This window comes from Pseudopipra pipra, chromosome 23 (assembly GCF_036250125.1).
Source record: "Pseudopipra pipra isolate bDixPip1 chromosome 23, bDixPip1.hap1, whole genome shotgun sequence".
NCBI classification, from domain to species: domain Eukaryota; kingdom Metazoa; phylum Chordata; class Aves; order Passeriformes; family Pipridae; genus Pseudopipra; species Pseudopipra pipra.
The window spans coordinates 722497-737038 of NC_087571.1; the positions used below are offsets into that span (position 1 = coordinate 722497).

General features: G+C 47.1%; 1 protein-coding gene across 3 annotated transcripts in view; it reads left to right on the plus strand.

Annotated features, from left to right (window-relative positions):
- ARHGAP32 (Rho GTPase activating protein 32) overlaps nucleotides 1-14542 on the plus strand; it is a 251279-nt gene that overhangs the window by 112331 nt on the left and 124406 nt on the right. For 2 of the 3 annotated variants that reach the window (XM_064634498.1, XM_064634496.1), the window contains exons 3-5: nucleotides 1203-1294; nucleotides 2315-2356; nucleotides 2726-2810. In XM_064634498.1, coding sequence (XP_064490568.1) covers nucleotides 1203-1294; nucleotides 2315-2356; nucleotides 2726-2810 — 219 coding nt within the window. The remainder of the gene's footprint in view (nucleotides 1-1202; nucleotides 1295-2314; nucleotides 2357-2725; nucleotides 2811-14542) is intronic. The other variant, XM_064634497.1, reaches the window with a different exon arrangement.

Below are 14542 nucleotides of genomic sequence, written 5' to 3' on the forward strand. Positions count from 1 at the left end.
CCACGAGAGGGCTGCCAGCTGGGATTGGGATGGGCCAGCTGGAAAGTTTTGGGGGTGAGGACCAATTGTTCCACATTTCCCACTGCAGCATCCAGCTTTATTGTTACATGTGACAGCCTTGGGGCTGATCATCACTGCTCAGAGACCTTTGGGTGGAGCAGTGTGGATCTGCCATCACAGCAGTCATCCCTTTACTCCTGCCAGTAGAATGGATGGGATGGAATACCTTTTTGTTCCAGGCCTGTAAGAGGAGGAATGCTGATGTGTCTTTCTTCCTCTTCATGAGCACTCGCCCTTTGGGATGTGATTCCTGGTTTGTAGTGCATTGTGTAAAGCAGAAAAAAGCTCATTCAACTGGTCTCACCCACATCACTGATGATCCATCTCCCCCAGCGTCAGGGACCATGTTTTTCTCCTCCTGCTCTGCGAAGTCTGTGCTGGTCTTGCTGTTTGGTCACTGCTCTCTCCATCAAAGCCTCTCTTGAACCCCCTCATTCCTCTGGAGCTCAGGGTTGGCACAGCAGGAGGAGGCCCTGCAGTGTTTCAGAGTCCCTGGGATGGAGAATCCAAGCCCAGCTGAGCTCATGGCTCAGGAAAGAGCAGCTGGAGGAAGGAGAGGATGGGAAAGTGTGACAGAACAGAAAGGAGGGAGTTTGGAGTTCTGGCCTCACTGAAGTAATTCAATTCCAGTGATTAAGGAGTTATAATATCATCATGCACTTAAACCAATAGCTTCAAACCTCTATTTTAAAAGGTCACCTCCCACACGAAAGCAGCTCTGGCATTAACTTGGTTTTGCACTGTGTGAGCTATCCAGCTGCTTCAATGCCTCTGCACAGATGCCTGGAAAACCAGGTCCTTAATGAGGAGTCAGAGTGTGGAGTTTGGGAATGTCTGTTTGACTCCCACCTCTGAAAATCTGCCCTTTAAGAACCAGAAGCAGTAATGAATTAAACAGTGGATTTCACAGTTATTGCTAAGAATTAGCAAGTCTCTGCAGCATGGGAGAGAGATCTTCACAGTCAGGATCATCCCATCCGAGATCCCAATCCCGAGGGTCAGTTTTCCGTGTTAAAAAGGCAGAAGCACAACTTTTAGCACATGTGGGGTTTGTCCTTCAGAGCAGACAGGCTCCTGCTCAGCAGGGAGATGTCCAGAGCTTGCAGCCACACTTTAACCCCCTTTTTCCCTGTTTCCTGCAGGCCAGAGGAGCTGACATCCCCGAGATCCCGGGGGAGCTGCCGCTGCGCTCCTGCGGCAGCACCGCCAGCATGAAGGTGAAGAACGTCAAAAAGTAAGAGCACATTTCTCTGATTTTCCTGCCCTTCCGGGTTCACTATCCGGGGGTTCAGCTGTTGTGCTGCAATACAGGGAATTCAGCAGCGATTTTTCACAGTATCTTCATCAGGGCAACCAAAATCCGTGTGAAACGAAATTGTGACTGATGTAATCCAAAAGTGGGGATGGGAGAGGCTCTGCTCTTCTCTCACCTGTTTCTGGCCATAGAAGCAAAGCTTGGTAGAGTTGTGAACCTCACTGTTACAGTGTTGTTAATTTTTCTGTGATTTCTTCCTGAAACTGGAAAAAAAAACATACAGAAGAAATTTGAAGAGAAGCCCAGGCAATGTGTAAATGAGATCATTTTCCCTGTCTCCCTATGCTCTAGAAAGCTAAACCAGGACAAGTGGGTGGCCTAGATATATTTTTCGTTTGATATTTTTCCTCTTTTCCTTTCTTTTTGCATTCTTTGTATCTTCATTTGAATGGATTTTACCCAGTTTTTCCTTTTAAGGGATATTTTTTCTTCTCTGATCCTCCACGTTTTTTCCATGTGGATTTATACAATATTTCTCTCTCTGATTGTCTCCCAGAGACTGTAACCCAAGTTATTCTTCAGCTAAGGTTTTAAACCTGCAACGGGGATCAAAAATAATCAATATTACTTTGCTAAAAGTGCTGACTCGAGGCCCAGAACTCCCCAATATTGATCCATCTGTGCCTTCAGCTCCCCTCTCCCAGTGCTCTGCTGTGAGGGAAGTGGCTCTTTGTTCTGGTACTGAGCAGCCAGATGCTCATCTCCCTTCCCACTTGTATTCCCGTGGGAAGAGAGAGCAAGATAATGACAATCTCATTGGCTCCCCCCTGAAATATCTATTGGAGTCTAGAATAGCTTCAGCAGAAGCAGGAGCATGTGCAGAGCCACAGGAGCTCCCTGGCAGCCTCCAGGGTAGCTGGAGACACTCGGGAATAACAATGCCTGACTTTTGGATTTGAAAGAGGCAAAGGATAAATAGAGTTTGTTCTGCACCCTCAGATACATCCCCCCGGGACTGATGGGCTGTGATGCCTTTCACAGGTAATTCTCCTTTCCTTGTGTCTCGTGTAAGACTGTGGATGTGCATTTGTGGGGCTGCAGCTGCTTGTCCCTGCTCCGTGTCCCCAGGCTGCTGGTGTTGCTGGAATGCCACAGGGTTCTGTAGGGATGCAGTGGGCTCTGGTGGTGCTGGAATGTCACACAGTTCCCCAGGGATGCAATGGAAAAGCCACTTGGCACTGCACTTCTCCTCTCTCCCTCGGTTCCTTTCCCCACTGTTCTGGTGCATCACATCAACCCATCCCTCTGTTCCCTTGGCTTTGGGATGAGGAAGCTGTTGTGTTATCCCAGTGACTGTGTTTGTGGCAGTGCTCTGCATCCCTCTCATGGTGTACTCTTGGTGTGCTCCAGGTTATCCTTCACCAAGGGGCACTTCCCGAAGATGGCTGAGTGTGCACATTTCCACTACGAAAACGTGGATTTTGGCAACATACAGGTGAGTCCCACATTTCCTTTATACCCAAAACATCCTTGTGCTTGGCTGCCAGCTGACCTGGTGTGGAGGAATAGAGGTGCCTTCCCTGAGTTTGGTGCCAAATGTTTAGTAAGAAGTCAAAGCAGTAGAGTCTTTCTTTGGAATTGCTTCCATGTGCTGGGCCAGAATCTGCTCTCGGCCACATGGAGCTCTCCTTTGAGCTTGGAGATGGTTTTATTCCCACTGGATTTGACTGATGTCACTGTTTTAAGGCTGCATTAGACATTCCTTATTGAGTCATCTGCAATCACTGCATGTGCATTTTCAGTTTGTGTGTGTGTGTGTGATTAAACTGTTGTGTGAATGGATTGATGTAAATACAAATAAATCACATTTCTCTGCTCCCAGAGCTCTGCATTGTGCATTGCAGCAGCTGTGTCATCAAAATCCAAGGCAGTGGTGCAATTCTGGAAGTGTGCAGCTCTGCTCCTGCGTGATCCACCCCTCAGGAACACAGGCAGGAGCATTTTCCAGGAGCAGCACCAGGGAGGGCTCAGACCCAGCAGCCACTGCTGGTTCTCACAAACAGGGCACATTTTGTTCTGCACTTAGAGAAGCAGAAATGCCTCCAGCATCTGCCAGCCTTGTAGGCAAAGAGAGGTTACAACCTTTTCATTTGTAAAACATTTCCTGTAATCCAGAGTGAATTATTTACAGCTTTTCCTGCTGTAGTACTTGACAGCTTTGCAGGCAGAATTTGCAGCTGGTTTTTTTAACTCTGTAAAATTCCCACTGAGGAGGAGCTTGGTCCTGCTCAGGACTGGGATGTGCTGCTCCTCACACGTCGTGGCCCTGAGCAGGCCAGGTCTGGGTGGGCCCTGCAGACACTGGGCAGAGCAGTCCCACCAAACGCTGGACACAGAGGACACAGCTCTGATGGGTCTGTGGGACAGGGGCTGCTGGGCAAACAGGAGCAGTCCCTGCAAACTCTGTTTATTTTCATTTTCTGTGTGTAGGAACAGTGTGATCTACCTATGTCCCTGATTTTTGTCTCCTGGTAATTTGCTGATTGGACACCACTAATTGTTCAGTCATTTCGGGGAGCAGGAATGAACACCCCAGGGGTGTTTTGCACCCTGTGCTCCTCTGAGTTCTCCTTTCCATCACTCAGGGATGTTCAGCACAGTGTGTGAGCTGGAGAGGGAGCACAACCTGTGCATGGCACTGGCATTTTTGACAATTTAATTCTTTCGTGGGTTTAAGCATTTCCTGGGATGTTTTCAGCATGGCAGGGAATACCTGTTGGGTTGATATGCTGAGATTTTTATGCTTGTGAGAGGGAGAAGCAAAATCAGATAATATTTCCTTCCTCTACTTTCCTGCAGGATGTTCTCGTGGCAAGTTCCCCCAAACAGGAGGAGTCTGACCCTGGTTTTTGTGGTGTCATTGCTGCTCCTGCAGCTTCCCTGCTGATCCTCCTGCTCAGTGATCCTCTGGCACAGCCAGACCAGCAGCTGTAAGCAGAGGAGATCTGCCTGAAAAACAGCAATTGGGGAAGGATATAGCCCAGGAAGGAAAAATGGCATTGATTATTGAGCTGGATTATTGGTTATCTCAGCCCCTGAGCTGTCTCCTCTCTGTGTCTGTGCTGTGATTCCAGGAGGACAGTGGCTGATGGCAGCATGGGAAGCACTGTCATAAAACTGAGACTGTGTGTTGAGAGGTCAGTTCTCTGTTCCCACCACATCATCCTCTGCAAAACCCTACATGTTTAACTATTTGTGCTCCTAAAGCAAAATTTCTGCTTAAATAGGTGACTCAGGCCCTCTGTGCCTCTCACTCCTTCCTTTTCCTGAGCAAGATTCCTGGTAGACCCCCTCACTGCAATGACTTTTTTAAATGGTTAAAAATCTCTCAAGAACAAGAGCTTTGCTCCTGAAGTCCAGAAGAGTAAGGCATTGCAGATTTTCCTTGGAAGACCAGTATTAATGGTGAAAGAAATGAAAGCTGTTCATACAACAGCAGTATTAGTTTACAGATTTAAAAATAGCTTCATACAGGGCTCATACATTTTAATCAGGTTGGAGGCTCCTTTGTGCTCCCAAGGTGGAGCAGAGAATGGCAGTGGGCTGGAGTGATGGGAAGTGACAGCTTGGCACCTAATAGCAAATTACTGAGCTGCATCTGAGGGCTGGTGGGTGGAAACTCCTTTCAAAATCTATTCACTGTTAAAAATTTGCATGGGAGAAGTACAGTATTATGTGGCTGTGTCAGGAATTGTGTAATGCTGTCTATTAACAGCCTGGCCAAATTTCAGGTTGTTTTGTAACGTTTATGTCACTTATAATATGGTGCAAGAGGTATTAATATCCTGGCATTTCACCTCATGGGATGTTTTAAAATAACTTGCTGAGATGTAGAAGAAAGGATTTGTTCTCTTCTTATCCCAGCACTGTACTAATGGAACAAAGTGCATTTTGGGGTGCTTTTGCTCTTCAGGAATGTTCTGCCAGGCTGCTTTAGCAGCAAGGTTTTCCCCTTCTCCGTGGTTGTCAGCAAGGCACATGTTGCACGGGCAGGAAGTTGCTGGTTCACCAGCTGATGTCAGAGCTGGAGTTACAGGTTGGGCTCCACAGGTTGCATCAGTGCCCAAACCTCACTGGTGTGTTGCTGAAATACCTTATGTTTATTACTGCAATTATTTTGTAAGGCTGCATGATTGATTTTTAATTTGTAATGTAAACCCAGGTTGTGTCCAATAGATATATTTTAGTCTGATGTGGGATAAATGTTTAGAGCTGAGGCTCAGCCTTGCCGTGTTCTGTGTGGCCCAAGGGGATGCCATGAGACCATGGTTCTCCTCAATTTAGCTAAAACACAAAGCATCTCCTCTTTAACTCTTTGGATCTGGTTGTCACTCATTGAATACATCGCTGGTAAGTCCACATGAAAATCTCTGTACAAACAGAAGGTCATTTCCAAGTGGTTAAACTGCATTTGTGCAGAAGACTCTGTGATTAGACCTGTAAAATGATAAAAGTACACACTGGTCACCATCAGCACTTTGCATGTAGGTAGTGCAAACTTTGTTTCTTATCTCTTGGTCTTCTCTCAGATTTGTGAAAAAATAACTGAAAATAACTGATCAGGTGTGGGACCTATTGAGGCAGCTTCAAATTCACCAAGTTTAAAAAATGTGAGATAGGGCCCATAGCATTTTATTTGCATTAAGAACCAACTCTAGACTGAGACAGAGTTAAATTTCCCTTATAATTTAAAGAAACATTAATATAATTCAACAACTGTATGCTAAAAAAAAGTCTCAGTGGTTACCCAGACTGTGTGTTACCAACTTGGGTTGGGTTGGTTCTGCTGGACTCCTTCTCTCTTTATCTCTGCTGCCTTTCCGTGAGTCTTGGCCAGTGCCTGTCTGTGATGCCTCTCCAGAACATCCAAACTTATTAAAGTTTGTTTATTAAAGTACAAACTAATCCTGGTTGCACTCACATTGGTGTTCAGGGCACCTGAGTGTGCAGGTGACACTGAAGGGTGGAGGTCACCGAATCCCAGAATGTGCTGAGTTGGAAGGGACCCACAAGGATCATCCAGTCCAACCCTCAGCCCTGCCCCAGAATCACCCCCTGTGCCCCAGAGGATCAGCCAAACCCTCCTGGAGCTCTGGCAGCCTTGGGGCTGTGCCCACTGCCCTGGGGAGCCTGGTCAGTGCCCAACCAGCCTCTGGGGGAAGAACCTTTTGCTGAGATCCAACCTGAGCCTGCCCTGATTCTGTTGGGAGTCCTCAGTCTCCTCCAGGAGGGCTCCCCATGCACTGAAGTTCAGAAGTGCCTGAATCATCCCAGTAGAACTCCAGATGAGTTCCCAGGCTGTACCTAAGGCAGCTTATGAAATGTAAGCAGGGTTTCAGTGTCTGTTGGTTGAAGAGCTTCCTGAGGGGTGTGAGCTGTTCCCCAGGGAGCTGCTGACCCACACAGGTCCTGCACCAGCCAGGGCAGCTCCTCCCGAGCCTGCTGGGGCTGAGGGGCAGTGCAGGAGGGGGCTCAGCCCAGGGGCTGGGGTGGTGTGCCCCAGGGCTGGGGAGCTGTTCAGGTGAACCCCTTCCCATGTCACTGAGTGTCTCAGGACAGCTGTGTCACAGTGTCTGAGTGCCCTTCGTGAGCTTTAGGGCCTGTTAATGCACGGGAATTGAATTATTTCAGCAACCCCCCACGTCATTATTAACTTGGACAAAGTAGAATGATTTGCCCTCCTTAACATGGTGCAAACAGCACCAACCCTGCCAGGGCTCAAGGAGTGTTTGGACAACACTCAGGCACAGGGTGGGATTTTGGGCTGTCCTGGGCAGGGCCAGGAGTTGGACTCAATGCTCCTTGTGGGTCCCTTCCAACTCAGGACATTCCATGATTCCCTGAAACGTGGTTTTACTTTATTAGTGCTCTGTGCCAATAATATAAACAGTGCTCAGGTATTCCATAAATATCTTTACTTCCTGCCAGAAATAAAGACTCTGTTCTTCACTTGAAAGAATTAGGAAGTTCTGTTTAGCTGGGGAGGTTTTGGTGATGGAATACAGAGAGCTCATCAGCTCTGTGCTTCCCAGATAATATCCTTTGCTCCCTGAAAAGCCCATTGCTGAAGGAAGTGCTGTAATGCACATTTATTTCACTCCAACATCTTGCATTTGACACAGATTTGTCCCTTCAAACAGCACAGTCTCTGTCTCTCTGTGTTTGCAGCTTTCTAAAAATAGCCCCCTGTTGGGGCAGGGCTGGCTCCTCGCTGGAAGATCCTCTCCTTATCTCCCAGCTGTGGCCCAGTGGCAGGAGCAGGTTATCAGTGCTAGAGGAAGTATTTGAAGCACAATCACTTCCTCCCGCGGAGGCATCAGCTGCCAGGAATTCCTGTCAGGACCAGGAGCATTGTGTGCTGTGGGAATGCCTTTGACACAGCCTCCCAGCCAACCCTCAGCCCCTGGAATTGGATTTTCCTGTCGTGCCTCAACAGTCAGAAACTTCCCAAAGAGCAGCTGAGCCCTTCTGTGCCTGTTGTCAGCAAAGCCTGTTCAGAAGATGTTTTTCGGGGTCATCCTTTGGTTTGCCTTTTTCCTTTTCTATTTTAATGTTCCAGGGCAGGGGGGACTGTGCTTGGGAAGGTGTCTCTGTTCATTAGACAGGAGGGTTTTTTTGCCTGGGATGGATTGCAAAGGAAACAAAAATGGTGCAGTCTGAGCAGATACCCTTGAGTGGAGTTCAGTGGGGTGGTTTATGAAGTTTGTGCCACAGCTAAAAGCAGTTGTTTAGATCAGTTGGAAGAAACAGGGATGGGGAATGCTCCCTGCCTGAGGTTGGACAGCGTGGCTCAAATGTTCTCCCGTCAGGGGTTTGGTCCCAAGCCTGCAGTGCAGGAAGGCTCCTTCATCCTGCTGTGGGCACGATGCTGTCAGTGCCTTGGCACTGCTGAGCAGCCACAGACTGTGATGTCTTCATTTATTCCACTCATTTGCAAAGTGTTTAAAAAGGAAAAAATATTGACTTTTAAAGGCAAAACATGAAACAGCAGTTCCCTGCCCAAATCCCTCTAATGCATGGAAATGCTTAGTAAAAATCTCAAAAATTGGCCTGAATTTTGGTGTTTTGGTGGTGCACTAAAGGCAATTTTGCTGAGGTTTATTTGTCTTTATGAATTGCATGTGAAGAGAGGCTCCTTTTAGTCCTTCATTTTGGCTGCTGTTCATCTCCTCCCACAATGACCAGGCTGTGTTCTGAGATGTTCCCCTTTAAACCAAGACCTTCCCCTCCCATTCCCCATCTTTTCCATGTGGTTTTTTCCCTCTTGACTTCCGAAGTGGTGGTGGGGATGTTGCAAGGGCTGCTTTGAGGACATGGGTGTATAAAAACAACTGTTCAGAAGTGTAGGTGGGAACTGCTTCTATGAACTTAATAGTTCCAGCCACAGCTCCGTGAGAACTGCCACAGCCTCCTGCCAAGACCAACAAACGTGAAAAATGTGGAGTCTCTAGGCTGGGCTTTTTGGTGCCAAAAATGTCAGGAAAATATTCAAGTCAGTTCACCTCAGTTTTTGGATGCTGCTGTTTCCTGGTCCTGCTTCCAGCTCACCAATAACTCCTCAGAAAAATGCTTCCCTGGAACAAGCTCACACCTGTGAAATTCCAGCTTGCTTGAGTTTTTTCCCAGTGAAATGGAAAGAAATCCCTGGGTTTTTAGTGGAAGGATAACTTTGAGTGTGGAGGTGTGACCCTGATCCATAGAGGAGTATCCAGCTCTGTGTGTTTCCATGTGGAGTCACTGCTAAGTCATTTTTAAAGTGAATTATACACTTTGCTCCCTGTGACTGACAATTCTGAAATCAATACTTTGTCTTTCTTTATGAAGTAAAGGTAATTCGGGTGGCATTGCTCTGCTGCCTGGTTATGGAGTGGCCTCTCACAGTTTCTGTCAGGATTTATCTTGATTTATTTATCTGGGTTAGCCTTGTCTGGTTCCATCAGCGTTCTTTATTTTAAGCTGATATAATGTTTATATTTTAAGCTGAGCTGGATACGTGGAAGGGTGGGCTGGAACCCAGAAATAAAGAAGCAAATGAGATTTTACCTGTTGATTCAGTACAATTATTTCTTCAACAGTTTGAAAACACTGAGCTCCTGCAGGAATCCACCTTATTTTCCCTTCCCCTGCCTTTAACACTGAAAATACAGCAAGCTGTGGAGTTTCAGTCTTTGGTGCTGTTTGATGGCAAGAGTAAATCTTATAGTGGTGTAATAAGCCCAGCTTTAACTTTGGCATTGACCTCCTGCTGTTTGCCACCCTCATAAATCATCTTTACCAATGTGGCATAGAAGAGTATTAAAATTGGTTTAATTAGTAGCTGGAACAGAGTTGTTTTGGAAAATTTTTCTTCCTTGAGGTTTAATGACCTGAAAAAAACAGAAAGATGTATTATAGGTATAATTAAAATATATTAAAAGTCTGGAGAGAATCCAAAAAAGTAATCCCTGTTTCACTGGTGTTTCAGAGTTTGAAGGAAGATTAAATCCCTTCTGGTTCTGTGTGTAGTCAGCCATGCTGTTGGCAGGAATGGTGTTGGAATTCAGGATGATGTTGGACTCTGTGCCAGGGTGATTTGATGGCTGGCACGTTGTGTGATCCCGGGGCCGTAGGGGCAGGGCTGTGCTTGTGCTCCTGGGGGGGTTTGTCAGGCCGGGGATGAACAAGCTGTTAAACCCAGCTTCCCTGGGAGCATTTCCATTTGTGTTTGCTGGAGCTACTCCCAGAAGGGGCAGTTTGTTTGTGCTCCTGGGCCAGACTCTGGGGCTTTGAGGGCAGAGCTGGAGCTCGGGAGGGGCAGCTCTGTCTGGGGGCTGGTGAATGTTCATTCCCAAGCTCAGCTCAGCTCAGCTCAGGGCTGTCCCTGTCCTGCCACTGGGAATGTGCTCCTTCATTCCCTGGGGCAGCAGCATGGCTGGGATAACTCACAGGGCAGGGAGAGATGGGATACTGGGAAGGAGTTGTTGGCTGGGAGGGTGGGGAGGCCCTGGCACAGGTTGCCCAGAGAAGCTGTGGCTGCCCCCATCCCTGGGAGTGTCCAAGGCCAGGTTGGACAGGGCTTGGAGCCACCTGGGACAATGGAAGGTGTCCCTGCCCATGGCAGGGAGTGGGGCTGGATGGGCTTTAACGTCCCTCCCAACCATGCTGGGATTCTGTGATTTCATGTTTCTAGGATATATCCCGATCCTGCAAAATCTGTTTTCCTGCCTGTCCTGGCTCTGCCATCCCTTGCTGCTCCAGCTGTGCTGCTCTGAGCACTCCAGACCTCTCCATCTGTGTCTCTGGGTGTGCTGGGAACCCTGCACACTCCATGGACTCGGGATGGTTCCATGAGCTGGTGTCCAGTTATAATCTTGGAAAATCAGCACTGTTGTCTCCAGTAATACCAGGGATGGGGTGTGTTGGCTCAACATTGTTCTCTCGTTATAAAATCAGGGAAGAGTTGTGTTGGACTGCTCAGGAAAGGCCTGGCCCTGCCCTGTGCTGTGAGCAGCTGTCCTGCAGGGAAGGGAGCACAGGGAAGAGCCCTGAGGTGTTTGGATACTCCATGGGAAAGTGTTTGCTCCGATGGGTTCTTGATGCAGTTTGTGCAGCTGCCCAGGGATCACAGAGGGGGTTTTAGATCTGCTGAGCTGAGCCCCCACCTTGGCTGTTTGTTATCCCTGCAGCAGAGGGGTCTGTGCAGGTCTCCTGTGAACAGAAACATTCCCAAGGGTCTGGATTCAGGCAGACTTTTCGTTTTCAAAGGACAAACACACACAGAGGCACATCCCCCCCCTCCCCCAGGTCCTGGTGTGTGTCTAGAAGGCAGTGGAAGAGGTTTGTTATTTTATCCCTTGCTCTGGTGTGTGAGCAGAAGGTGGAGCTCCTGCTTCCATGTGCTGCAGGCAGGACAGTGACCCTCAGCTCTCCTGGGCACCCAGGGCAGAGAGCTCTTGGATCTCCACTGAGGATTCCAAACACAGCAGTTGCTGCCTCTGCCTCCTCATTCCTGGCCATTCTGGCAGCAGAACCTGCACATTCCAGTTGCTGTTTTCCTGGTAAAGCAGCAGCAAATGGAGATGGACTGGTTCCATTATGTGCCACTGTGGATGTGTGGTTGAGGGTTTTAAAGTCAAATACTTACATGAAGAAGCATGTGATGCTCTCAGTGCCTTTTTCAGACCCCCTCTCCTGAAGTGTAACTTCTACCTCTTAACTGAGCAAACTTTGATTCTATTCTAGTCTTTCCATCCCTCTGCCAGATGAGTAAGAGAAACATCAATAAAAACTCATTTACTTGATCTGGGACATATTTTTAAGGTGCAAGATGTCCCTTACCACCATTGTGAATGCCTTCCTTTCAGATATTTCGTTTCCCAGAAGGGGCTTTCATGAGAAACTTGTTTAGGTCTGTACAGAGCTGTTTAAAGCCCCCCCAAACGTTTTTTTTTTGAGGCTCAGGGGTTGGTTTGGGAGTTGCAGTCAGAGCTGACACCTCTTAGTGCAGAGAGGGCTTTTGGCACCATCACACTCAGAATTATCAGTAATAATTCAGAGGGAAGATGGTACTCAATAGACACCCACAAATCCAGTATTTTATCAGTTGGAAATAAAAATACCTAGTGCCAAATACTTTATATATGTCCAGAATCCATGAACCTGCCCTAGAATTTGTTCTGTTCTATTGGAAGACTGATGAAACTTATAAATACGGTTATAAAACAAATTGACTGGGAAAATGCATTTTTTGGGTAGGTGGCATTGCCTGGTTTTGCCAGTTTATCTTCAGATACCCACAGACATTCTTCTGATCTGCCTTGCACTGTGGAATTCATTGCTCTGTTTGATGCTCGAGTGTGAACCTTATTTATTGTGAGGACGACATGTCAAAACACTCAGGCTTTAAAAGCCCTGAGTTTGGACCAAGTTCCCATTTACCAGCTTGAAATAGTTCAAAAATCCGAACAACTTCTGTTATTTTTACAGTATGAGCCCAGGAATTCACTTTAAATTATTTAATCATGTTTTATCTGCTCAGTGCTGCAATAATTACAGGTGTAGCAAGGCTGGAATGGGCAGGCAACCCACTGGGAGCTGGAGCCTTGGGGCAGGAAGAATTTGCAGGGAAGGGAGGGAATGTCATATCAGGACAAAGGTGCTGCTTTGCTGAGCTGAGGGAAATTCAGGGTTATTGAGGCTTTAATGAAAGGTGTGAGACTGGAGGGTCATCAGGGTCCCCTGGCTCAGGGTTTGGTTTGGGCTCTGCTTTGCCATTTGCTTGGAAATGAAGTCAAAGCTGGCTGGAGTTTGGGAGCTCTGTGAGGAGCAGGGAGCTCTCAGTCTGGAGCCCTGTGAATTATGGATGTGTTTTAGCAGGAACATGGAGCTCTGAGGGGCACCCTGAGCACACCCTGGGCCAGCTGGGCTGGACTGGGCTTTATTTCCCCTGTTCCCTTCATTCCTTTGGACTCCTTTCAGCCTCCCTGTGTCCCTTGAGTTTTGACCGAGTTCAACTGAGTGGAGTTAAAGTCAGCAGAGGATCTTTGCAGAGCTGTTGGTGTTGTGCTGGATCAGGGGCACAGGGAGGGTTGGTCCTGGGGCTGCTTTCCTCTCCTTCACCTTTTCAGGCCTCTCTGATGTCACAAAGACACTGAACTTGGGCCGTTCATCAACTCTCTCAGAGACAGTCTGGAAAAGAACGTTCCAAATTTGTCTTTTATGCTTTTAACATAACCCAGGAGAGAGGGAATACTGAGATTTTTAACAACAGAATATGCTTTTCTAATTCTTAGTTGTGCATCATATGGCTGAATGATTTATTTTCCTGTTATAAAACCAATGAAGATGTGGATGCTGTGTCGTGTTTTCTGTCAGGATTATGTGTGTATGTGCCTTGCAAGTTGTGATGATCAGATTAAGGATGAAAGAGCTGCTGTAAATCAAACTATATCTGCAAGAGTAGCAATAATAATAAGTTTAATTGATACCAGAATGAATAAAGAATGTGGATTACAGCATGTTTGACACAGACCCTGTGCTGTGAGGTTCAGAGGCTTGTGTGTGTGCTCTGGTGCTCCACAGGCAGGAGTTTATTCCCATTTAAATGTGCTTGGTTCCATGGCTGAAGGTGGTCTGAGCTATGGAAAATATAAGAAACATCTTATATTGTTTGTGTGCTCATTTAGACAAGTTATTGCATCAGTGCTTGCTCTAGAGGAATGTTTATTTTACACAGAATTGTTGGTAATTCATTATTCCTTCAGAAACTACCAAGTCATTAGTACAAAACTTAATTTTAATACCAATATTAGAAAGCAAAATAAGAATTTGAGTGTCTCATTTGCCCCCAGTATGGAGCTGTTTGGGAGCCTGTTCTGGAAGTGTTCTGGTGTTTTATAGAATCCCAGAATAGCCCAACTTGGAAGGGACCCACAAGGACCAAGGTCCAGCTCCTAGACCTGCTCTCCCAGTTTGTCCTTGACCCCCAGTTTGTCACTGTGACCACTGGTCACCTGCCCAGTGACTCGAGGGCTTGGCCATTCATTGGGGTTCCTGAGCACCCCTCACGTGCCCAGGGAGGAACTGAGTCACTGCTGGGGGACTCAGGGGGGCTGGGCCAGGTTGGGGTTCAACACTGGCAGTAACTGGAGACCCATTTCCCTGGAAATCTGCACCAGTTTGGACAAGGGGGGCTGCAGGTCGATGCCTCTCCGAGGAGAACAAGGATGTGAGAGGAACAAGTGTTTTAGGAGCTCCCAAACGTTGCACAGGGCAGGCTTATGGCAGGATTACACCAAACCCTTTTTTAGTTTGGAAGGTGCAGTTAAATGTTTAAAACTAAAAGCCCAGCTCTGCAATGCCCATGAGAAGCTCTCAGGTAGTTCCCAGGGTGTGAACCCATTTCCAGTGTAACCCGAGTTTTTCATAACCCACCTTCCCTGAACTGTTACCTAGGAAATTCAAAGGCTAAAATATTCTTTTCTTTGATAATCTTTTTCTTTAATAATCTTTACTGTTTTTATCTCCTGCCTCTGGCATTTTGACAGAATTTTCTAAATTAAAAATGAAAACGGAATTTCAGGTGTGCCTGTGACCCTTTGTGCAGGTAACTCTTTAATTCTTGAAGTCCATCCTCTGGAGGTTTTTAACTCTTGAAGTCCATCCTGTGGACACAATCAGTTAAGATTC